At 41.2% G+C, this 27,216-nt stretch overlaps 1 protein-coding gene across 3 annotated transcripts in view; it reads right to left on the bottom strand.

Annotated features, from left to right (window-relative positions):
- The window catches only part of LOC102739421 (centrosomal protein kizuna), a 90,114-nt gene that overhangs the window by 5,517 nt on the left and 57,381 nt on the right, over window positions 1–27,216 (bottom strand). For 2 of the 3 annotated variants that reach the window (XM_081833262.1, XM_081833263.1), the window contains exon 7: window positions 6,396–6,509. The exons of the other annotated variant lie outside the window; for it this stretch is intronic. In XM_081833262.1, the coding sequence (XP_081689388.1) occupies window positions 6,396–6,509 (114 nt within the window). The remainder of the gene's footprint in view (window positions 1–6,395; window positions 6,510–27,216) is intronic. 3 annotated transcript variants of the gene reach the window in all.

Raw genomic sequence — 27,216 nt, 5'->3', positions numbered from 1 at the left:
CCATAATTAATAATATAAACCAACCAGCCAACAAACCTTTGGAGGCTGCTAGGGCAACAACTCATTCTGATAATTGGTAAGTAAAGGGACAGAATCATTTATCCCACCTTCGTGGTCAAAAAAATGCATTTCAGGATTAACAAGAAGTTGATGGGCAAAGTTCTTCCAACTAATAAATGCACAACAAATGAATGAATTAGTCACCATTCTGTAAGTCCAAATTAATGAATGCATCCAAGAAATGGTAATTTTGTGAAAATTACATAGTGGTAAACGTCATACTAAAGGCATCAGTGTGCCAACGCTTGAACCTACAGATCAGTCTTAGCACCACTAAAAGTGGGACAACCAGCTATCCCGTGCTGCCTGTGGACGTGTAACAGAAGGACCAGTACCACCTACGATGTTGTCTTGCCAAAATAACTGGTCTGGAGTATAATCTTTTTTTTTATTATTATTATTACATTATGTTAATCACATACATTACATCATTAGTTTTTGATGTAGTGATCCACGATCCATTGTTTGCGTATAACACCCAGTGCTCCATGCAGTATGTGCCTTCCTTAATACCCATTACCAGGCTAACCAATCCCCCCATCCCCCTCCCCTCTAGAACCCTGTTTGCTTTTCAGAGTCCATAGTCTCTCATGGTTCATCTCCCCCTCCGATTTCCCCCCCTTCATTCTTCCCCTCCCGCTATCTTCTTCTTCTTTTTTTTTTTTAAACATATAATGGAGTATAATCTTGTATCTGGATTAAACCACCAGTTTATGTGTAACATCATTTGGATCCTTTTTCAAACAAATAAAATGTAAAAAGACTTTGAGACGATCAAGGCCAACTGGCAAAGAATAGGTATTAGATAATGAATCTTGTTAAAAAGTATTTTTTTTTTAAAGATTTTATTTATTTATTCATGACAGACAGAGAGAGAGGCAGAGGGAGAAGCAGGCTCCCAAGGAGCAGAGCGCCCCATGCGGGACTTGATCCCAGGACCCTGGGATCATGACCTGAGCTGAAGGCAGACGCTTAACCATCTGAGCCACCCAGGCGCCCAACAGTAATGTATTAAATGCTTATCTGTTAGGTAAGTATTTGTATTTGTAAATGAAATATGTTATCTGTTTTAAATGACTCAAGAAAAAAGTGTGGGGGAGAAAAAGAGATAACACAAGACTAAAAAAATGTTGACAATTGGTGGATCGTGGTTATAAATCATGGGATTTCATTATGTTGTTATATTTGCTTTTGTGAATTTTTTAAAATTTCAAAGTAAAAAGTTAAAAAAACCCAGTGTATTAATGTCTGTAATTACTTGTAAATGCATCAAAATAAGAGATTGAGATTGAGAGACGGGTGGAAGGATGGAAAGACAGACAGATATGGGTGTGTAATAACATGTCAATGGTAGATCTGAGTGGTAGATATAGGGATGGATGCTCACTGTACAGTCCCTTTATTTTTCTGCATGTTTGGAAATTTTTGTAATAAAATGGGGAAAAAAGTAAGTCTATATACGATTCAGAATATGTACATTCTTTAATGCAGCTTTATTGTTAAAATCTCTGCTTGACTTAACCAAGACTTGCATAAAGTAGGATATGTCATGGGGATCCTTGAACTTCTTTAAAAACTTCCCAGAATGATTCCAAAGTTTCTGGCTAGTTTGGCAGACAGCCCCTTCATTAACTTGAATTTGTTGGTTTCTTCCAGACTTCACTGAAGTCATAATGCCACTCAATTCCTTTGTTCTGATTCTTATATACATGAAGGAACATCCATCTGCATTTAGTTTCACAATAGATTTCCCTACTGGGAAAATGCACTCACAGGACATGAGCAAATTCTAGTCTATTCAGCTGTTGTATTTCTTATAATGAGTAAATCAATTGTGTTTCTAGTCTGAAAGCATGTTTAGTTAGGTTGAATTAAACTTGAAAACAAGCAGAATTAGAATGAATTACATTAATTAAATTAGTTGGGATGGATTGAATGATCAGAGACCAGTCTCTCAGGTGATTGATACACACGATTTCTGCAGAGGCAAAGCCAAAGCAAGACTCTGGCTACTGATATCCCCACCAACTATAACCATCCTTTGGGTCCTGGGATGAAGAACTAGCTAAGGTTTCCCACAATTACCGTACAAACTTCACAAAAGGCCAAAACCATTAATCGACTTGCACGGGGCCAAGCAGCAAATGAACTACTGAAGGAGTTACAGCATCTAGAATCTGTGACTTCAGTACAGCTAAGCGAACACTTAAAGCACAAAAATAGGCTTTTCTGCAGATTTATTTCAGGATCGACTGGGCAAGGAGGGCAAGAGCCATGGCTGTCTTTGCATGAAGTGTTGCCCATGGTTCTACATAAATACACCAAATCAGAAAATTTGCAAAGCAGTACAAAGGCCTTAAAAAAGTTTTTTCTCTTTTGTCCACTTTCATTGGAAGATTTGTAACATCGGTGCCACAGAGAGAAAACAAAGTTTGGCGTCATATACTCCTCTAGCTAAAAATATAACAAAAGAAGAGACTCGAATCTATAATTAATTTCATATATTTGGAATGGTTTCCAGTCAGAAAACTGCACTTTACACAAATGTACCCGTGCTTCCTAACCACAACTGATTTACAATAGATTGGTAATTTGATCAAAGTTTTAAATGCAGAAAAATTAATAAACATCTTGCTTTTATTCTGAATACAGGCAGAATAAAATAAAGAGGTTTTTACATATTGTAATCCAAACAATATAAAGCTGACTCAATTTTTCAGCATGAGTTTGAGAGCAGAATTGGGAAACCGTATTTGAGAGACAATTAATTAGTTGCACCTGGAAAAAAAAATGATAGTCTCATGATGGCTCATCATATAAGATAAAATTACTTACTAATTAATCGTTTTTATCCTAAAATATGTTTTCCCAAAGGCAATGATGAACAAAATTTTTTATCAAGTACCCCCAATGACATGAATCGTATTTTAGTAGTTAATTGTTTAAAATAGTGACTTGGTCCTCTACCTAGTAAAAAGCCTTTCTTCCAAATGAAGGTCTTTGAACACTCAATCCGTGATATAACAAAAATCAGTAACGATGATAGTAATGGTCTTGTTCTTTTTTCTTTTAAAATGCTTCATTTTATGAGCAGGAATTTGGAAGTCTTCACATTAGCTTTTAGAGTAGGTTATGGGGCAGGTATCCTATTCTACAGATGAGATTAAAGAGACAGATTGCCATGGTTTGGTCAGGGGCACAAGCAGGACTTTAGCCACACCAAACATGGCTCTATTCAACGGGCTTTAAGGAGTTCTTAACTTGCTAGAGGCTTCCCACTCTGCTGGCTCAGACTTCTATGACGTCAGAATCATTAGCAATTGAGGAACAAAAGCAAATCATTCTCTCCAAATCTGTGTTTCTGGAATGGTTCATCAAACTGACTAGTTTGGTCCAGGGGAGATCACCAAGAAGGCAGGAATATTTCACTTAGGGGAGTACCCAGCAATAACTACCAGGTGTTGAGGGGGGTAGGGAGGTGGTTAGAGCAAGGAAGGCAGGGGGGAACCAGATGCCACGGTTAAAACAGAAAGAACATGTATTTAAAGACCTGACTACTTGTCTCTCATAGGTTCTATAAACACTTGGCACTTTTTCCAAGGCTAGAGAGCGAAGCAGTGACAATCAGTGTGTGTTACACACTATCCCCAGTCACAGTACATGGGATAATTCTAATTGTAACAGAACATAACACTGACATTAGTAACCATTCCTGACTTCTTTATCTGGCTTTAAAAAATGACTGTGGTAACCAAACAGTCTTGAAGGCTCCAGATATTAATTTTAAAATTTGTGTTGGTCATAAAGAAGGATCATTTCTTAGGGAAGGCTGATTTATACACAACTGTAGATTAACAGTCGTGTAAAATGCAACCTTTCATAATGGAAATCAATGCTCTATCATGCATGTTGAGAAACTATAACAAACGTTAGTCTAGTAGATGTAGATATTATATCTTCTCACCCACAGTCACAGTTTGGCAGCCTAGGTTAAGAGAGTCAAACAATGAATCATTTAGTCTAACAAGTCAGTTTGCACAGAGAATTATAAAAATTATAAAGCATAAATGCATATATGCTTCCTATGCCACATGCCACAACTGTGGTTTATGCCGAATAGTATATCAACAGATATAAAAGGCAGTGAGAAAGAAACAAACATGGCTCAAAGAGCCTCACGACACACAAGCACCCAACGACCTATAGAGTGCAGAAAGACTCCTCCCAGGCAGCTTCTTCCACCACCTTGTAAAGGAGTATTTTAAGACTGCTGTTTTTTATTTCACATGATAAATACATGGAAGAGGATTTTTTTGCCTTTACTGCTTTAGGTTGAAAGGCTACTGGCTAGCAGTCATTTCCAACATTTCCCATAGTTTGGGGATCACTAGTGGAGATGCAAAGGGTAAAGTAAACACACTTAGGACTTGTGAAGCTCATTGTGGTCAGTGAAATGGAACCATTTGATTGGCCAAGTTTTTTTTGTGATAAGGCCCTTTTAGTGACTTCTCATGCCTTGATGGGATCAGACTTAAGCTGAATTCTACTCTAAAGAAAAGTAGTGAACATAAAACAGCACACATGGCACATTAAAGGTAGAGAAAATGATGTTGGAGGTAAGATAACCAGATCCCAAGAGCCCCTCCCATGCTCTCAGCCACACAAGGTCCTTGCAGATGGGCTTTCACAGACACCTATCTGCTGACCAGGCCTGAGTAATAATCTGTTCTCTGCTAGTAAATGGTAGGACTTTTTTTTATAAGAGGAAATACAGTCAATCCCCAAAATACAAATCAAAGCTAGAACACTGGCAACATTTATGCCACATGAATTAGACACCTACCAGATGACATTACTGGACAAACCATTACACACATTACACATTTGTAATTCTATGAACTCAGCAAGTAGCTCAATGTCACAAAACTTCTGAGGCCATGAACAGAAACCCAGATTTCCTAAAAGGTGGGTAGAGGGTATGGAATGGATCTGACTGACTTAAGGAAAAATGTACAGGCGTTACGTATGGTTCATATGTGCCAACCACCCTGCAAATAATTAACTCTCTCTTTCTCTCATCTCAGATTTGTGGCCATTTAAGGCATATCTTTGGAATGGTGGCTCTCAAACTTGAAGAAGCAGAGTTCCCTTAAGAGTTTATTAAAATCCAGATGGCCACACCCCATCGCCAGATTCCTGATTCAGGGGGTCTGAGGTGGGGCCTGAGAATACGTGTTCCTTTCTTTTTTTTTTTTTAATTTTTTAAAAAGATTTTATTTATTTATTTGAAAGAGAGAGGGCACACAAGTCGGCAGAGCGGCAGGCAGATGGAGAGGGAGAAGCAGGCTCCCCACTGAGCAGGGAGCCCAATGCGGGGCTTGATCCCAGGACCCTTGGATACATGACCTGAGCCGAAGGCAGACGCTTAACCGACTGAGCCACCCAGGCACCCCAGAACACGAGTTTCTTTTTTTTTTTTTTTAATTTTATTTATTTATTTGACAGAGAGAGACACAGCGAGAGAGGGAACACAAGCAGGGGGAGTGGGAGAGGGAGAAGCAGGCTTCCTGCCGAGCAGGGAGCCCAATGCGGGGCTCGATCCCAGGACCCTGGGATCATGACCTGAGCCGAAGGCAGACACTTAACGACTGAGCCACCCAGGCGCCCCTGTTTTTGTTTTGTTTTTTTTAAAGATTTTATTTATTTATTTGACAGAGAGAGACACAGTGAGAGCAGGATCACAAGCAGGGGGAGAGGGAGAGGGAGAAGCAGGCTGCCCGCAGAGCAGGGAGCCCGATGTGGGGCTCGATCCCAGGACCCTGGAATCATGACCTGAGCAGAAGGCAGACGCTAATGACTGAGCCACCCAGGCGCCCCAGAACATGAGTTTCTAACAAGCTCCCAGGTCTTGTTGATGCTGCTGGTCCAGCAACCACACCTACAGATTGGAGGCCTGTGTCACCAGCATGACCTTGGACATTGAGGAATTCATCCCTCGAGGAGGTGGTTATACTGGATTATATCCTGGGTTGTTCTCAAGGTATGCTAATATGCCAGACAAAGGCTACCTGTGCTCCCTCTCCCCAAGTAAGCCCTTAAAATACTGCTATGAGCAGGGACTGAGTGGATATACCCAATTAACAGTTAGAAACAAATACATTCACAAAGAAGTAAATGTATTGTGATTGACAGTTCGTAAAAAAGTTAAACTGATGACTACAAGCATCTACCCCAGTGGTGACCGGGTGAGCTAGGGGTCTGCAACTCTGTGACCCTTCACATTTGGAAGTATCTTGGAGCAAGAACGGCCATTGCACCCCAGCAGCGATTAATACCTGACTTGCTTTTCATCGCTGTTACCCCCAGGTAAGGGTCTCAGAAGCTGGTGAAGGACAGCTGTTCCGCAGGCTTCAAGGTCTTCTTTCAGAATGTCACTGTGATTATAGAGCCTATAAAATAAAACAGGTGCTGCCTGAGATGTTTATTTAAGCTCAGACGGCCCGCTTCTAGAATCTATGGTGGTTCTTCGTGGTTTACTGAAATATATCTGTAATATAATCTAGACATAAAAATGCAGCAACTAGACTGTCCCTCGACAAAAATGTAAAATGGGGCAGTCTGAAAAACTTGTTTGTGTGTATGTGGCAGTTTTAAGTCCATCAGAGGAAGCAACTTTTAACCCTTTGAAGACTTTAATGTTGTTCAATCTACAGCTGTGCAATCTCATTCCACATTGCACCTGACTGATAGGAATGCTAGATAATCTTAACAGCAGAAAAGGCTAATTTTATATTGTCAATCATAACAAAGTTAGAGCTCCACAACTCATGTGAAATTTACTTAAATTGTCACTACTAAGAAATTGGAAACTGCTGGCTGCAGTATAGGTTATGTTCTCTATTTCTGAATGCAGAAAAATGACTATTATTTCTCCATTCAGATCCCACTATGATAAAATTTTCTTTATTCTTAGTAAGAACAGGAAGGCGTGGGAAGAGGGATTTAGCTTTCATTACTTATTTGCAGGATACTGGGGGGACCGGCCGAGTCTAACAATTTGGTCACTGTTTCTAGTTAGGTCTGTCATCATACCATTAGCCTCCAAAGAGATTGGCTAGTAACTTCCTTTTAAAAAGTGTCTATTTGGGGGAAAGTATGATTCTAAAAAGCTATTGGAGAGGATATCAAAAACAAAACAGTATTTCTACTTTAAAGGAGATGATCACAGTTGGAAATGTTTGATATATACCCCCAAATGAAAATGAAGCAACTCCTAAAGCAATATATTAATTAGCAAAGTATTACTAATTTACAAATTACTCATGACCCACCTACTTCTATAGTTGGTTAAGTTACTGGATCCATTTGATAGCCCTGTGCCTGATATCATGGGGATAAAGGAGATGTGCTCTGTCCTAGGGGAGGGTGAGAGACAACTGCAGGCACAGTCCCCCTTCTTCCCCTGCTATCTCCCTACTCTGATGCAGGCTTTTACTCTGGGCAGGAAATAAAAATGGACCCCCTGGATCTGGGACCTATTGCGGGCTCTGGGTCACACTGTCAGTGCCCCGGTTTCTTGGGCACTTGACCTCTTGTCTAGACTCTGAGTTTGGATTCTTAGTCCCTGTGGGCCAGGCCTGGGTTGGGACCTTCACTCCTGAGCTCTGCTGTCAAAAACCTCCCAGACTCCTGGCCTATGTCACTTATAGTACCTATGAATACTTTTTTTGGGCAAAATCTGGGTCCTAATTTTTTCTGAAAGGCTTTATCTTGCCGCCACTCGATTCCCACAATAACGCCTGCTCTTAAGCAGGGGAAGATAAGCCCACCACTGGTGAGCCAATTTTAGAGATGTAAAGGGGAGCTCAGAACCAGTGGGCAGGCAGACAATCAGGAATGGTGAGGAGGACCCTCAACCAGGCAGCATTTAGACAGAGGGGAGATAACACTTCAAGCTTAGGAGCGGCACAGGCAAAGGTGACAGGGAATGCCAGGTTAAGAGGGGTGTGGGGACCAGCAAGGAGATAATTTGGCCAGATAGGGGTTGCTGTTGGTGGTGATACGATAGTATAGATAACTCCTGAAGAACACATGCATTATGGGCACTGCCCCCGCCCCCCAATACAGTCAAAACTCCATACATAACTTTTATTTATTTATTTTTAAAGATTTATTTATCTGAGAAAGAGAGAGAGAAAGAGAATGCATGAGTGGGAGGGCAGAGAGAGAGGGAAAGAGAATCTCAAGCAGACTGAGATCACGACCTGAGTCGAAAGCAAGAGTAGGACACTTAACTGACTGTGCCATCTAGGTGCCCCCATACATAACTTTTGACTGTCCCCGAACTTAACTACTAATAGCCTACTGTTGACCTGAAGCCTTACTGATAACATAGTTGGTTAGCACACATTTTGCATATGTATTATATACTGTATTTTTACAATAAAGTAAGCTAGAGAAAAGAAAAAAAATCATTAAGAAAATCATAAGGAAGAGAAAATACATTTACAATACCATATGTACTGATAGAAAGCCACATATAAGTGGACCTGTGCAGTTCAAACCTGTTGTTCAAGGGGCAACTGTAATGGGAAATAAAATTTGATATAAAATTCTGATGAGAAAATAGCGATAAACCTTTCAGATTTCTGAGCTATGGCTGGTTTCCTGAAAGCAGTGTTTTCGAGAGGGTTAGCCTGGCAGCCATGGGCTGATGCTATTGGTGAAGGAAGAAACCTGAGGCCCCAAACCAGCCAGGAGACTGGGCTTGTGCCGGCCGGGGGAAAGCACAGAAGTGGGAGAGCAGCAGTGGGGGTGGCAGGGCAGGAGCAAGCGCCCATGGTGGGGGCTGGTGGGGTGGGACCGTGGAAGGCTTAGGGCCACGCTTCCAGCAAAGGGCTAGTCACTCACAGCACCCGCTGTGGTTCTCAGTGATGCTGATCTTCCTAGTGTTCAACAGAAGACAGAAATCCACCATCGCAAGGTTTATTTTCATAGGACATCTCCCAAATTTACAAATGTGGCCATTAATTCAAAAGAAGGTAAATACTATGCTGGACCAACAGAGCCCGCCTGCAAGCGCGGGGTCTCCAAGCTTAGACTGCCTTTAGTCTGACTCCCTGAACCAGGTGGTACACCCGGAACAGGGACCACGGCTCAATGTTTCTGTAGCTCCTCTAGAATGCCGGCACGCTAGTGGGAGTCAGCAGACGCAGACACTCAGGATGCCGGTGTACCGAGGCAGGCTGTGCATGCAGTGTTGCGGTGGGAAGAGCCTCCTGCCAGGGAGGAGTTTACCTTTGCCATTCTTAGGAATAGTGATAGGAGAAAGCAGACAGGTTTTGGCTGTTATTTCTGAATTCTCTGCCGACAATGTACCTTGCTGCCACTGCATCTCCCCCACCCTCCAGCCCCGTGTGCCAGTTGCTTCATGACACCTGACTGTCTGGTCACATAACCTTTGTCCTTTTCCAATTTGATGTCTGGGCTCCCTTAGACTAGCTCATCTCACGCTTGTCTGGCCCCTCTCTGACTAGCTCATTCAGGGCTCTTTCTTATCCCTGACTTTTGCTAGCACTCACTATATAGACAGCATCCTTCATTGTATGGAACTGCCTTCTAATTATGTCCTGTCTGCTTAGTCTGCTCTACAGAACCAAAAGCTTGTTGGGAATAGCAACTGGACTTGTGGATTTTTATCTTAAGTTTCACGTAGCACTCAGCATGACACTGAAGACACACTTACCAACACTGTGTGTTGAATGACGGGCCAAGATTTAAACCCAGATTAGAGAAATTCATGACCCACCTATTTCGACAGTATGTTTTTACACAGTGGTTGTTACACCAGCCCGGCGCTTCCAGGGCTGGACAACAAGTGATCAGTAAGACCGCTGTAAGTACTGTCTGCACAGGGCTTGGGTCTGCTCTAGATAAACTCAGGAGCTTCTCTGTCTAAAAGATGAGCTGGTCTGTGCTGAGGATTTCTAATAGCTTTATCTGGTTTTAGCTGACAAAATATCCATCAGTTCTTCGCTAAAAATAACTCTATTCAAGAATTCAAACACTTCGGAGCTAAAGATTAAAGACTATATCTTATGGAAACACTGCCTATGTTGGAATTCAAGATCTCAACTTCTTTTGTGTCTTCCACGTGCATTCCAACCAAAATAATTCCCACTGGAGGGACATCGGTCTGATGAGGCTGGATCCAGTCTTTCCTGGGGAACCTGTGGACTGGCCTGGCTTCAACACACAGGGCCAGTTCGTTCTCTGTGAAGTCCAGCAAGTGCATAAACCTGCTGGTTGACCAGGAATAGCTACAAATACAAATGGAACTTTAAAGAGGTGTATTTTATTTTACCCAGCAATGGTTAAAGCATGCAATGCATAAAATTTTGGGGGTGTCAAATTTAAAGTAATTGCTTCCTAGCTTCATTTTCATATTTTAGTAACAGAATTTTGGAGATGATCTGAAAGAAAACAACCCCATTCCAGGCTAATGCAAACACTCAAATTAATATACACTCTTTCTAAAAAACAAGGAAGAGAGAAAAAGTGCTATCTTTTTCTTTCAGTATTGCAAACTGAGAATTACTTTTTGGCAAAACAAAAACACCAACAAAAATAAAAACAAACCCTGCATGAGCCTATAGAGTGTCAACTATTCCTCAACTCTGCCAGGTAACTGTCTCCCATTCCTGTGGGTCTTAGCTTTTTGGGGACTTATAATTTAAGTGTTTCAGCTGCAGCATTACAGGCTCGGACTTTCAGGTTTTATTTTCTCTAGGGAACAATAGTCTCAATAGTGTGGTAATCGCTGACCATAAATGGTAACGAGTTGGCTTACAGTATTTACATAATCTATTGTTACTTTAAAAAAGTTTTATGATACACAGTTACTGTGTTTTTAATGCCACTGAAGGATCACAAAGCACCAGAGCGGGTCACATCTAGAACAAAGTTTTAGGGAAGGAAATATGCACTCCAAAATGAGCAACAATAGAGAGGCATCATTCGAAGAGGTGGTGCACTGGTTAGGAGCATGTAGTTTAGGAATAACCCATACCCAGAAAGGTGGGAAAGGGGCAACACAACTGGCTTTTGTTTCCAATTCCAGTGCCTACAGCAACACTGGCTGGGAAATTCAACTTCTTCCTCCTCATTGGTCTGACCCACCTTCCTTTCTAAACATAAGAAGGCTTTGATCTTTACGCTAAGAACACACGGTCTGGATAGAAAAGATTACTTTTTAAAACCATCATTTTATCCAGTTCTGGTTCTGGTTTTTTACATTTCATTCCCATGGGCATTTGTTGATTACAGTGAATGTTTAAATGTTTAAAATCCTTCCAAGAACCCTGAGGATTCTTAAGTTTAAACAAAACTAAGAGTGCACATTCATGTACCAAACAACTCAGACCACAACTGCTACAAAATATAACTAATGAACCAAAGCCCCCTGTTGTCAGTCAAAACCTGAGACGCTAATTCAATTTGTGTAGCTTACTGGTCATCCTGAAGCAATTTAGCACCTTCACCAATAAGAGAAAACCTCCAGTGACCTCCCACCCATAGGTACACAAATACAACAGAGAACCAGAGAGGTCTCTAGAAGCTCTACCTCCATAAAGATGCAAATTAAGATTTAAACAGTGTAACAATCGACCAGAGCTAATCCTTTTACAGAGGTGTAAATGGCTATTGAGAACCGAATTCCGGGCTGCTAGCTTTTGTTAAGTAGCATTACAGACAAATTTCATCCAAGAGCAATGCCAAGCCACCAACTGAGGACTATTGATAAAATAGTTTCATAAAGCCAGTGCAATTTGTTTGCTTTGATATCAAATTTCCTGACCACAAATCCAAATGTGTAAATATAAACCGCATCAAGAATTAGTGCCCTGGGAAAATAAACTGGAAGCGACTATCTCAAGCCTGACACCCGATGGCTGGAACAGCTGTATGCGCGGCCACAGTGAAGTTTGTATATGGGGTTTTGTTTGCCACACAAAACAGTTGTAGAAAGGACAAACACATACATAGTTAAACAGTATTTTTCTTTTAACAGGCTGTCTTACAAAACCTATGTTTTGGTGGCTACCTCGGTCCCCATTGTGCAGCCCCCTGGGTGGTCCCTTCCAGGGGGCCACTTGAAGGGAGCACAATGCCAAAAAGGAGGGAAGGAGGGGACGGCGACACAAAGGCCAACAGAGTGGGGCGGTATGCGGCAGGCTGAGGACCAGGGGGTCAGCAAACAACGCTCCTTCTCTTTACCCGGGAAACAAGGGCTCCTTCTCTTTACCTGGAAACAGTGTGATTAAGCTGACAGTTTGAATTATGGGCTACATTTTGTAAGGTACCGTCTGTCTGTGTTAAGGTCCTCTGTATTGTAGCAGAGGCTCACAAGCAAAACCCTTGCCTTTTCCCCCACTTTGGCCTCAAAACAGACCTCATCATTCTGTTCCACTTTAATTCGCAGAACTACTCCCTCTCCCATGCCACCTTTTTTTTCCCCCCAAATTCCTTAATGAGGCACTGGACAGCCTGAGAGAATCTGTAATGGGTGTTTTCTCTACCCTTAAACAGAGATAAGCAGCCTGAACCTATAAGGAGTTTTTAGCAGCCCAGAATCATGACTTATAGCTGCAGACATCCTTTGTGAAATGCGTAAGTGTTCCAGTTCATCTTCTCCTTGATAAGCTATGGATCCCAAACTTAACACTCTGGTTGATAAAAATCCTTGCTAGAAGGGTGAAGACCAGAAACATTTACTCTTGCTCCTTGGGTTTCTTTTAAATCAGCACTGACATGTCACCAGAGGGGTGTCATCATTAGGGTCCTAGCTGCACTCCCCAGTCTGAGGCACACACAACAGATTTATGGAGCTGGTCCCCTAAAGCAACCTGGCTTTGACTATCTGCTGCAAAAAAGAACACAGAGGGTGAATGTCTTACTATTATGCAACTTTATGCCTTTCAAAAATGGAATACAATCGGGCCCTGCATTTTGGAAAAGTGTTATGAACATAGGGCCACCTGGGTGGCTCGGTTGGTTGGGTGTCTGCCTTCAGCTCAGGTCGTGATCTCAGGGTCCTGGGACTGAGTCCCGCACCTGGCTCCCTGCTTAGTTCTCCCTGCTTCTCCCTGTCCCTCTGCCTGCCATTCCCCCTGCTTGTGTTCTCTCTCTGTCAAATCAATAAATACATAAAATCTTTTTAAAAATATTATGAACAAAATAAATTTTTGCTTATGAGACATTATCATAATCAGTTCTATAATTAAGCTCTGGGGGTGCTTTTGGTAAAAGGGCATCTGTATTGTCAGGGTGGAACCATCTTCGCTGGGCCTTAATGACTGATAGAGAACCATAAAACAAAACATCAGACTTTTGCTGTGCTGTTACATGTCTGCCTGTCTCCGTATGTGTGTGTGAATCTGCGTGTCCGCATGTGAGTGTGTGCATGTGTAAGAGGAGAGGTGAGGAGCCTTAGACTCCTCAAGGGTTACAGCATGTGAGGGGATCCGGTGAGAAGGGAAACCAGAGGACACGATGGGATGGTGGATGGGCTTATGGAGGGCTCTTGCCAGGTTCAGACCCTGTAATAAGTTAAGATGCCACTTCTGTGGGCTAGGTGAGTCTCCCTGGAGGCCAATAACTGACAAATAGGAATGGGGTGGAGAGCAGTCACCCTCATTGAGGGGGAGCTCAGACCAGTAGGCCAGAGTTCCCTCTCTGGATTCTGACTCTAAGTTCTGAGTCTACCTCCATGATGACAATGAAATGGGAGTGGCAGTTCCCCAGGGGGGCACCTGCCAGAAGGAGACTGAACGCTTGGCTATTAACACTTGCCTTCTGCTGGGCAAGTATGGTAGAAGTCAAATGCAGGACTGCTGAAAAGATGGTGCTGGTTTGCTGCTGGCCCTTCACAGGGTCAATACTGTATGACAATGAAGAAGCTGAGTCAATTAATTACCCAAACGTGCATTCACCTAAGAAGATGCTCAGAGGAAGCCAAAGACAAAAAGAGAAAACAGGAAACGAGAAAGTGGAAGATGCCAACTCATCCTTATGAATGAATAAATGTATTTATTGTAGAGGAGAGGCAGGATGAGTGCGAGAAAACAAGGAAAGCCAATTGGCCCTCCTGGGCAGACCCTGGCAACCAGGTGAAAAGGCTTGTCTCCTCAGTGTCAGAGTTCAGGGGTGTCGGGCAAGCACATCCCTGATTCCTGCTAAGTACAGTTTTCAAAACAGTGGGAACCAATTCCAAGTGTGCTCATGATTACAGATGTAATATTGCTCCCAAGCCACCATATCCAGAGCATGTCCTTGTAATACATAACACAGCTGATCAGTAAGGACCATCGGTCCCATGATTCCATCCCAGAAATTCTTTCAGGGATTCACTTGTCCTGGAAAGTGGTGCTTTCCAATGTTTAAGGTGGCACAACACCTGGAATACACAGAACTTTTTTATAAAACAGCATGAAATACTGATATATTTCATTTCATCCTATACATTAGAAACATTTTTATAAGCAATATATGTACGCAATATAAAAATCAAACCACTAGTACATATAACCATGATTAAAAAAACAATCTGTCAAAGCTAATAAGATCAGCTGTTCCCACACAGTTCATTATTATTCATCTGCTACTCTCATGCATTTTATCTTCAAGTAGGCAGGCAGTAGCAGGTACCAAAGTTTTAGTAAAATGATTTTGAGAAAGTTCTCAGAATTACAAAGATTCATTCTCCTACCAACTTGGAAAAGATCATTTTACTCAACTGCAGAATAATTCTACTGAAATATATCTAAGAGTCACTGCAATAAAAAAACCAAACAGCATTGTTTAAGCAGCAGATTCGAACACACTTCCTGTCCATCAAAATGACAAGCAAATTAAAATAAATTTACACTGACAAAGGAAAATAGAAAAAAAAAAGCTAGCTAGTTGAAAGCCATGAAAGACAGGATTCAGAACTGCTCCTCCCATCTCTCCTGTAGCTTAAGGCAACAGTGTCAGTTTCCCAACTAGGACTCAAAATGGTGAGATTAAGTAAGAGTACGAGCAAACATCAAAGTCTCGCTTTTTGCTTAACTTTTGAGTTTTTCCTTGTCCTATCTGCTTGTCCTGTCTGCATACACTTCTCAACAAAAGCCCTCACTGAAGGGAAGCTTTCCCACTCAGCTATCAGGCTCAAATGTTCTTTGTCAACACCTTAAAATGCATTTGGTTTTTCCAGAAGCCTATGAGAAATATAGGTTAAAGAGAATAAAAAGAAAGATGAGCCAAGGAACCAAAGGAGGAGGAATAAAATAGGCAACAACATGCAGAAGTGAAGTCAGGGACGGAGAGAAGGAAATGTGGCGCCTTGCCACCCAATAGCCTGTAACATCTGTTTCGCTCTCTAATGGACTACCACTCCCCCATCTTAACCTACCCTCCTCAGATGGGGCTCAGGGCGAAGCATGGGGTCCAGGTGCAAGCCAGTGGTGCTCTCCCCTTTTTACAGTGACTGTGGAGGGGGTGGGCCAATGACAGGGTCAGAGCCAGTAAAAGACTCTGACTCAGCACGCCAGGACAAAGACCACCAGGATGCAGGGCCTGAGAACTGAGCCAATCCAGGAGAAATGGAACCAAGAAAAAGAGAGGAGTCAGAGCTTAGTAGCATCATCTGAGCCTTGGGTTAAGCCAGCCTGCAGACCATCTACCACTGGACTTCTTGCCATATGCCAGTCCCTTTGACTTAGAACAGTTTAAAATAAGTAAATACTTAACAACAGAAAGAGTCCTAATGGACACATAGAGTAAATAAGGTTTAAAATACGTGAAAAGGACAAAAATATTCAGTAATTTCTTGCTTCTGCATCAGTTTTTTTTTTAAAGATTATATTTATTTATTTTAGCTAGAGAGATGCGAGCATGGTGTGAAGGGCAGAGAGGGAGGGAGGGAGGGAAGAGGGAAAGAATCCCAAGCTGACTCTGCACTGAACGTGGGCGGGGCTTGATCTCAGGACCCTGAGATCATGACCTGAGCTGAAACCAAGAGTCAACCAACTGTGCCACCCAGGCGTCCCGCATCATTTTTATCTTTATTACAAGCACGTTAAGCATTTGATTATAAAATATAGAATACTTTCTACAGCATGACAGATATTTAATACACATGTCCAAAAAAGTGGTCATTAAAAGCATCCCCACTATAGGAAGATTTTCAAGGCCATCAGTGAAAGCTATGAAACTAGCCATATAAACAAAGGTGCCCTTGCCTCCACAGGGCAAACACCACAAAGCTGCAAGACATGTTTTTTAAGCTCTGGAATTTGGAAGATTAAAAAAAAAAGAAACAGCTTTACTACAATATAATTCATATAACATAAAACTCAATCACTTGGGCGCCTGGGTGGCTCAGATGGTTAAGCGTCTGCCTTCGGCTCAGGTCATGATCTCAGGGTCCTGGGATCGAGTCCCACATCGGGCTCCCTGCTCCTTGGGAGCCTGCTTCTCCCTCTGCCTCTCTCTCTCTCTTTCTCTCTGTCTCTCATGAATAAATAAATAAATAAAATCTTTAAAAAAAAAACAAAAACAAAACTCAATCACTTAAAGTATATACTCAATTTTTTTTATTAATATACTAATAGAATTGTATAACCTCACATAATCTAATTTTAGAATTTTTTCAAAAGATAGTTTTGAGGGCTTGTTTTCAGTTTAATTATTTTTATGATTACAAAAGTAATTCTTATTATAAAAAACTTGAGTTCTGCCTTGGACACAGCTCCTTTGCCTGTTTCCTGTATCCACAAACTCTTATTTTAACCAAGTGTAGCAACACTGTGGTTGCCTATTCAATGTCCAGCTCCTTTCTTTCCTTTCACAGAACCTCAATTTTGTTCAAGAATCAACCTCTCCCTCGAGTAACCCCAATTCAGGAGTAAATCACAATTAGTCTAAGCCAGGAGTGATGGAATCCAGCCACAGCCTGCTTTTGTACAACTCTTGAGCTAAGATTTAAAAAAGAGAAAGGGGGAGAAAAGAGGATGGGGGTGGGAAGAGGAGAAGCAAAGCCTGAAATAGTTACTATCTGGCGCCTTACAGTAAAGGTTTCTCTCATCTCAGTCCGTTATAATAATGCTTGCTAGTGATTGGCTTAGGAATGGGCATGTGACTGAATTTCAGTCAATGAGATGTTAGGGGAAGTCTACTGAAGCCTTTCCTTGCTCCTAACAAAGAGACTAGAGAAGAGTGAGTGTCTTTCTATCTTTGGTATCTCTTTATCTTTGTGGTGTCAAGATGAGGTTCTTGGTACTTGTATTCATCAGCTTAGGTTGCTATAACAAAATATCATAGGGTGGCTTAAATAGCATATTTATTTTTCACAGTTCTAGAGGCTAGGAAGTCCAAGATCAAGATGCTGTTTGACTTGGTTCCTGGTGAGGACCCTCTTTGTGGCTTGTAGAGAAGCCTTATCACTGTGTCCTCACATAGCAGAGAGACAGGGAGAGCTCTCTCATGTCACTTCTTATAAGGGCACTAGTCCCATCATGAGGGCCCTACCCTCATGACTTCATCTAACCCTAACACCTCCTAAAGACTCCATCTCCATATACCATCACATTGGGGCGAGGGCTTCAATATGACTTTTGAGGGGACATAATTCAGTCCATAATAGCACTGCTGCCACCATCTTGCTCCTGACCTTAGGATGAGGCCAGCACTGATGACAGGGCAAGGAAATGGAAAGGACCTGGGTCTCTGAGGACAAAAGTGAAGGGCAGTGGTAACCAATCCCAGGGCCTGCTTCATTCCTGGACTTCCAGAAATAATAAGTACATTTATTATTTAAGGCAGTTTGAAACAGCGTTCCTGTTATTTGTAGCCAACAGCAACCTGATATATCAAGGTAATTTATAGATGAATGTTCAACAAGGCCAAAAATCTAACTTTGAAAAAAAAAAAAAAACCTCTTATGGATGACTTTCCTTCTTTCTTCTTTTTAAAAGATTTATTTATTTGGGAGAGAGAGAGTGACAGCGTGTGTGAGCCAGGGCGGGGAGGGGCAAAGGGAGAGGAAGAGGAGAGAGAATCTCAAGCAGACTCCCTGCTGAGCACAGAGTCTGATGCAGAGCCTGACGCTGGGCTCGATCCCATGATCCTGAGATCACGACCTGAGCCAAAATCAAGAGTTGGCCCCTCAACCGACTGAACCACCCAGGCGCCCGATGGATGATTTTTCAGTAATTCAGATTCATATTTCATTGAAAAGAATTTAAGGAGGTATCTTAAAATGACAATCCTGCCCCTGTCACCCTGGTCCCCACCATATCTCCTTTTTATAAATATGAGCAATAACAGGATCCTTGCTCTTGGAGTGGCTGGCCATAGGAGGCAAGACCAGTGGCTGCTCCTGTGCTGGCGGGGGTGGGGGGGGGGATGAAGAAAAGACCCTTGCAGTCCCTGAAAGTGTGCCCTTGACCTGAAGTGGGTGCTATACTCTGCCACATGAGCCACTTTCAGTGGGAGTCACCAACAGTTCCCTAGACCTGGGCTGTGCCAGCTTCTCTCTGGGCCTTTGCTCATACTTTAGTCCTCCCCACAGTCTGGAATGGCTAAACTCCTTCAACCAGCCAAACCCATCATCACTGATCTTCTGGTTATCTAGTGCTGTATTACAAGCTAACCCAAATTCAGTGGTGTAAAACAACAACCAACAACTTTTGCTATGCTCATGCTTTTGTGGGTTGGGAGTTTGGACAGGGAGCAGTGCAAGTGGCTTGTCTGCTCCATGGTCTGGGACTTCAGCTTGAACATCTAGGGGTGACCTGGAATTCAGGGGACTGTAACTGTTTGGAAGCTTCTACACTCACACCAAAAGCCTGGGCTGGGACGACTTCAGGCTCAGCTGGGCCTACTAACTGCCATGCCTACATGTGGCCTCTCCCAGAGGCCCGTTTGCTATTAGCCCCACTTTCTTGGAAACCTGGACATGTTCCAGTCTCTCCTACCTTATTTGGGTCTTAAACAACCAGGGCCTGACTCCCAGAGTTTCCTCTCCAACATCTGAAACCATGGTAAGTTTGTCCCACTCAGAATAAACTACTTTCGGATCTCAAATTTGTATTGAAAGAGGTCTGGTTTTGCTATACTCCCAGCAGGATTTGGCCTGATTGTTGTTCCCTCCTTGGCAGAAGTGTAGGTCTGCTACATTCTCTCACTAGCCTCCCTCTCTCTTCTTTCCTCCCCTCCCCCTCCATCTCTTGTTTGGCTCCCAGACAGCTGGGGCACAGCACCTTACCACTCCACTGGGAGATCTACCTCAAAATGTTGTAATTTACTGAAATATCAAATGGGAAAGAAAATAATACCAGCATAGTCTTTTTTTTTAATCTCTCAGAATTCTCTTATAAAATGAAAAAGAAAGAGAATAACTAGGGGAGCAAACCAAAAACTCATGGGTAACATCTATTACAAAATTAGACGACAGAATGTGAGGGAGTGTGACTAACTTCTAACAGCAACCCATTACACCTGCAACTGTGCCGAAGGAAGTAGAGGGGCAGCAAAGGGATATAGGAGTCCCCCAGAATGTGAGAACCTCCACATCAGCAGGTGGTTCTCACTGAAGGACAGCAGCCCATCTGGAAGGGGGTCTGCAGGTCCAGTTTCAAGGGTGAGAACACAGGGGCTGCGGCGTGGGCCCCATGACTCTAGGACCTCACTGGTCTAAATGCCCTTTCAGCGGAGCGTTCAGCCCTTAGAAGAAAGTGCTAGAAGCGAGCTCTAAGTTGAGCTGAACTGAGACAATAAGAAAGAAAGAATCCTTCCACTTAAAGTGGAAGAGGGGAAAGAGGCGAGAGATCCAAGAAAGTAAGCCACGCTTAGGAATATTATGGGAGAACCACATTAGAGGGAGCTCTGGAGCCATAAAAGTAGGCAAGCCAGCCTGGCTCACTTGCCCTTCCTGAGTGCAGAAGGCACTGGAATGCAGCCCCTGAAGAGATTCTGCCCCCTTATCAGTAAAATGCAGGTAATGACACCTCTACTGCATAGGACTGTTGTCATGAATGAGATAATATGTATAAGGTGGCTGGCACAGCACTCAAAATAGAAATTATCACTATTATTATAAATATTAGCCTATCAAGTTTGTAGAACAACCTTAAGCCTAACCCTAACAAAGTATTAAAGATTTCAGGTGGGTCAGGTGAAGCGTGGTAAAACACCACTGTCCCACTCCAGGGGGCACCTCCCAAGTTATTGTCCCCTGGATTCAGTGCCTCTCTCCCCACATCAGTACTGGATACAGAACTCCCAAGCTCTGCCCGGAGCCTTCCCCTTCCTTGTCTGTAGGCCAACCCTGTTCCAGCTGCTTACACGCCCTTGCTTCAGAGAGACTCCTACAGCTGATTAGTCTATGACTTTCCTTTATGATAACTTTTCAGTCCTGATTACAGGCACACCTCAGAGATACTGTGAACCACCGCAATAAAGAGAGTAGCTCAATAAAGTGAATATCGCAATAAAGCATATCATGATAGAGTGAGTCAAATGAATATTCTCATTTTCCAGTACATATAAAAGTTATGTTTATACTATACTGTAGTCTATTAACTGTGAATAGCATTATGCCTAAAAAGGCAATGTAAATACCTTAATTTAAAAATATGGCTAAAAAATGCTAACCATCATCGGAGCTTTCAGTGAGTCATAATCTTTTTGCTGGTGGAGAGTTTGCCTTAATGTTGATGGCTGTTGACTGATTGGGGTGGTGGTTGCTGAAGGCTGAGGTGGCTGTGGCAATTTCTTAAAACAATGAAGTTTGATGCATTAATTGACTCTTCCTTTCACGGAAGATTTCTCTGTAGCAGGTGATGCTGTTTGATAGCATTTCACCCACAGGAGAACTTGTCTCATAATTGGAGTCAATCTTCTCAAACCCTGCCACTGCTTTATCAACTAAGTTTACGTACTATTCTAAAATCCTCTCTTGTCATTTCAACAATCTTCACAGCATCTTCACCAGGAATAGATTCCATCTCAAGAAACTACTCTTTGCTCGTCTATAAGAAGCAACTCTTCATATGTGAAAGTTTTATCATGAGATTGCAGCAATTCAGCCACATCTTCAGGCTCCACTTCAGATTCTAGTTCTCTTGCTATTTCTACCACATCTGCAGTTACTTCCCACTGAAGTCTTGAACTTTCAATTTGTAAAAAATTTTGAATCTGTGAAGCAAAATAAAGTGAAGCCAAATAAAGTGAAGCCCATAAAATCAAGGTATACTTGTATGTTTTTTTCTGGAAAGTATCCCATTTTTTAGGAAAACTTCTGGTCACACCCATTTGGATGATTATTTCCTGGTTGAACTCTCAGAGTTTTGGGGCTTTGCAGTGACCTTATACTGATGTTACATACAGACTATACTTACAGCGAATGTATCATACCCAACACTTTTCAATGAAAAGGGTTGAGTAAAACAAAATGCCCATTTTGTCATAATTCTGATTCTTTGATGCTAGAAACTAAATTTACCAAATTGCCAAGAGCCAGAAGTAAGAGAGACAGAAGCCAAGTTCATTTCTAACTTCAAAAAAAAAAAAAAGTTGGTCATTCCTGTTTCATCTCATGTATGTCCCTGCATCTTGACTTTTAGAAACATCATGTCAAATTACCTTTAATTAAGTATCAAATGCCAATATGCACCAGCCACTGTACCAGGTGCTTTAGCTGAAAAAAATTAATCTGATGAAGATGGTGAGAACTAGAAGTCAAGTTCAATTAGTCACTTATAACACCGGCCAAAAGGAGATCCAAGATGACAATCACAAGAAGTCACAGCTCTGCCATTCCTCCTGTGATTTCACAACATGTCTACAGCAGGCAGAGAGCAAGAGAACGTTCTAAACCAAATAAATGCATTCCTGATTTGTTTCTTATGATCATCTCTAGTTAAAGAAAGGGGATTAGAGACAGCATTAGGCAGACAGGAAAAATAAAAGTAAGGCAACAGGTTCATATTCTGGATGATTCTTTGTAAATGTGTATAAAACAACATTCTGAAATAGCATATTCTACATGTCAGCAGACAGTCATGAGTTTAGAAGGCTCTCTAGTAACTGCACACAGGGAAACAAGAAAGTATTGTGTGCAATCTAAAGAGACAAATTGTTAGAAGACTTGAGAGGGCTCATACAGGGAAAAAGATGAAATGGAAGGGGAGAAAACCTTCCAAGTAACAGATTTAAAGGGGAAAAGCATAAAAATAAATAAATAAAGGGGAAAAGGCAAACCAAATTAGGAACACCTTGGCCAAAGCTATGCATTTCATAGTTAAAATTGAAAGGGGCCAAATGGTATCTGGTTTCCTTGGTCTTCAGAAAAGAAGCAGAAGTCAGTGGAAGTGATGATGAGGGAGAAGGGAGAGGGGACGCAGGGCAGGCTTTGGGTGCTGATACCATCTCTTGACAGGGTGGGGCTACCAGGGGTGTTCACTTGGTGATAAGTAATCAGACAGTATATCATGATTTGTTCACTTTTCTATGTGTATGTTATACTTCAATAATAACATTTATTTTTAAAAGTGCAAATGACAAGGACTCCAGCTTCTCCTAATGGCACCCTAGGTAATGCAGGTGAAGACTTGCATCAAGAACAAAAATATATATTTGAAAAATCTCCTTGACAGCATTAGAGAGATAGGTAATGAAGAATTACAGGATCAAAATGTAGAAAAAAGGAAATTCAGAGAAATGAACCTAATATGTGGGGCAACTTTTCTTTGAAGGGCATGTGCCAATTCCAGAACAGGGAGCTGAGAGCCTGAGAAGCTGAGCAGAGCTTTAGACAACCCTCCAGAGTTAGAGAATAAAAACTGACATTCAGGTTTACTAAAGAAGAGAACCCTAATAAATCACCCACACTTTGAACTGGAACCTCAAAGGGCTACTTCCTGCAAATAAGGGTGAAACAGAATAGTCTGGTGGTCAAAGGTACTAAAGTCTGGCTCCAAACCATCAAAATCCTCATACCTGGATGAAAGAATCAAGGATTGCTTCTGCCCCAGATACCTGCCAGAAGTATTCTGCCTCTTCAGAGGAGGAGAACTTCCTAGGTTTGAAATCAATTTGAAAATGCTCCTATACAATAGCCATTCAAAAATTACTAGAGATTTGAGAAAAACAAGACAGTTATTAAAAACCAAAAGAAACAAAAGAAAATAGACCCACAGGGAGTAAATGGGGGTACAGTGTCTAAGGTACTTATATTATCCAGGAAGAATGTAAGAATACTAATTAACAATAGATTTTGAGAGGTCAGAAACTTATAGATCAAAAATTAGTGGATACTCAGGTTAGAACTATGTAATTAATAAGTTTGAGCTAATGGAAACATACAGAACTCTATACCTAAAAAGAGTTGAATATACATTCTTTTCAAGCACACATGAGCATTTATATAAACTGGCCTTTATTATGATCAATCAACAAAGGCCAAAGAGCAGATGCTGTTCAGAGCATATTCTCTGCCAAAAATGTGATAAAACTGGATATCTAAAATAAAAAGATAATCCTTCTTTCTCCCCATGTTTAAGAACTTAAAAAAAAAAAAATCACTTCTAAATAATGCCTAAGAAGAAAGTTTAATACTTATTTACAAACATTTAGATAATTAAAATTTTTAAAACTGAATGACATTGATAGTGTTACTTGTCAAAACCAGTGGGGTGCAAGTCAAGCAGTACTTAAGAGGGAAATTTAAAGCCTTAGAAAAAGAACCACATAATAAAATTAAAAAAAAAGAAAGAAATGAATAATAAAGATAATAATAGAAATGAATGAGATTTTTTAAAAAGCAATAGATGGGATCAAATCTGATTTAAAGAAATTAATAAAATAGACAAATCTCATGCAGGGTTGATTAAAAAAAATAGGGCAGGGCGCCTGGGTGGCTCAGTTGGTTAAGCGACTGCCTTCGGCTCAGGTCATGATCCTGGAGTCCCCGGATCAAGTCCCACATCAGGTTCCCTGCTCAGCAGGGAGTCTGCTTCTCCCTCTGACCCTCCTCCCTCTCATGCTCTCTGTCTCTCATTCTCTCTCTCGCAAATAAATAAAATCTTAAAAAAAATAGGGCAGACATAAAATTATGAATGAGAAAAGAAGCGTAATTATTGACACAGTAGAAATTCTAAAATATAAAATTGACCCACACATTTGAAAACTTAGAAAATGGATCTATTTCTAGCATAGTATACATTTGCAAATTGACTTAAGATGAATGAAAACATAAATATACACATGAGCATTTAAGAGCTGGAATAAGTAATCAAACAAAAATTGATGGACTCTTCATTGGTAGACCTGTCTTGTGAAAAACATTTAAAGGTTCTTCAGGCTGTAACCTCACAAGTGCTTCTCAGTATTCCCCAAGCCTGTCTTTGCTACAGGTTACTCACTTCTGACCCAGGCCAGCAGATAGGGTGGGATGGCTGGCAAAGGCTAAGGAATCAAGTTCAAGATGGCCAATGGAGTGTTTTTTGTTGTTGTTGTTGTTTTAATCTCCTGCATAGATACCAAGTAACAATGACTGTGATTACTGCCTGTTTTGCTAATGATCAGGTATCAAAACTACTGCCCTCTTGGAAACCTGATTCTGGACTTGGCAAATTTTAACCAAAGTAGGGAAAAGGTAAGTCTTAGATTTTCCAGACCAAAATAGATTAGCTAAAAGAAGAGGCATGGGCAAAACTGGAGAATGAGGTGCCAAGTAGAACATGAAAAAGATACACTGATGGCCCCACCTACTGGCAATGGGTTATTTTTCCAGAAGTGTAACGTACAACCTTACTTTGGGAACAAAGGCCAGAGTCTGTGGGGGTGGCAAGAAAAAGCTCAGGGGGCGACCTGCACTGAGGGTTAGAGGTCATGTCCAGGAAAAACAAGTGACAGTAGTGAAGGAAAAAAGCAACCGAGATATCTGAAGGCATCATCACATCTGAAGCAATGCTGAGTTTACGTTTCCAGCTCCTCTTAAAGTGAATTTAGCGTAAATTCTAAAGGAACAGTTATAACCTATGACTCCTGACAATGTGATTTCCAGTAGCAAACCTTTCTCAGATACAAGAATTTCCTTCCTATGTTTAACTTTGACGATGGGCTAAATTAATATCATTGGATGAGATTCAATCTATGTGATCACATTTTTATGACTTTGAGAAACCAAGGCTTCATTTGACTTAATGTATAAGGCAGCATTACATTTTGCTTTCAGTCATACTCCAGGGGGGAGAAAAAACAAAGCAACTTTGCAAGTACTTTGTTCAAGTGTAAAGAAAGTCATAGCACTTCAGCAGCTTATTTGAGACTGGAAGGCACAAAAATCAATGTGGACAGAGCAAAAGGTCAAATTGCCACGGCTTAGTTTCTTTTCTTTTTCTAATTAAAGAATCTAATTTGCTTTCTGAACTTCTTTATTCAACCTTATGAAATATTATCTTTGATGACACTCCAGTTATTTAGGCAGGAGAGGGTTACTGGGAAACAGTCCAGTGTACCAGTTAGGACTGCAGACTGTGGACCTAGGCAGCCGAGTTCAAAGTGCACTGAGACACTTTGTGACTTTGAACATAACCTCTCGGTGTCTGTTTCCTCCTCTGTAAAATGGTGATAATATGAATAAATGCATTACAAAGCTGTTTTAACAGTGCCTGGCACAGAGTTGGTGCTATTAAAGGATACCATCATCATTATGATTGTGATTTGGGTGGTAGAGCACAGAAATTAAGAGCATGAATTCGGGCATCTATCAGTATGGATTCTAGCTGTACCCTCTGACTAGTTTTGTGACCTGGGAAGGTTACTTGATCTTTCTAAACACCACATGAAACACTCCACTTGGCACCTACAGCACAACTTCTCGATTCTCCTTTTCTTCCCTGCAGCCTGTCTCAGATTCCTTTGTTGGTTCCCGTTACCTTCCTGAGCTTGACTATGGGGCAAGCTTGGGCTGTTTTCCTATTTATAATCACTCCCTAATGGTTTCAGGGTATATGATTTAAAAATGCATTTTAAATGGATTTCACTGATGACTCAGTGAAGTTGCAAAACACAAAAATCAAATACAAAAATCAGTTTTGTTTTTATATAACACACAACTCAAAAAGGAAATTAAATAAACAATCCCATTGACAATAGAATCAAAAAAGATAAAATACTTAGAAATAAACTTAACCAAAGTGGCAAAAGACCCATGCACTGAAAACTACAAAACATTGTTGAAAGAAATGAAAGAAAACACAAATAAATGGAAAGACATCTCATGCTCATGGATTGGAAGACAATATTGTTAAAATGTTTGCACTACCCCAAAATGACCTATAGATTCCATACGATCCCTATCAAAATCCTAAGGGCATTTTTTACAGCAATAGAAAAAACAATCCTAATTCATACGGAACTACAAAGGACTCTGAACAGCCAAAATATACTGAGTTAGAACAAAACTGGAGGACTCATACTTCCTGATTTCAAAGCATATTACAAAGCTACAGTAATCAAAACTATGGTACTGGCAGAAACACAGACATATAGCCAAATGGAATAGAACAAAGGGCCCAGAAACAAATCCACACATATGAAGTCAACTGATCTTTGGTCAAGACTATACAATGGGGAAAAGATAGTCTGTTCAACAAATGGTGATGGGAAAACTGGACATCCACAAGCAAGGATGAAATTGGACCCTTATCTTATATCACACACAAAAGTCAACTGAAAATGTATTGAAAATGTAAACATAAGACCTGAAACTGTAAAACTCCTAGAAGAAAACATAGGGAAACAGCTTCCTGACATTGGTCTTAGCAATTACTTCTTGGGTATGACACCAAAAGTACAGGCAATAAAAGCAAAAACAGACAAGCAGGAATATATCGAACTAAAAAGTTTCTACATGGCAAAGGAAACAGCCAACTGAGTGAAAAAGTATCCTATGGAATGGGAGAAAATATTTGCAAAACATATATATGATAAGGGGTTAATACCTAAAATATATAAGGAACTCCTACAACTCATTTGCAAAAACCAAATAACCTAATTTAAAAATGGGCAAAAGACAACAGACACATGAAAAAGTGCTCAGCATCGCTC

Source organism: Leptonychotes weddellii, chromosome 10 (assembly GCF_054177405.1).
Source record: "Leptonychotes weddellii isolate Sample4059 chromosome 10, ASM5417740v2, whole genome shotgun sequence".
NCBI lineage: Eukaryota > Metazoa > Chordata > Mammalia > Carnivora > Phocidae > Leptonychotes > Leptonychotes weddellii.
This window is presented reverse-complemented; position numbering and strand designations above follow the sequence as displayed.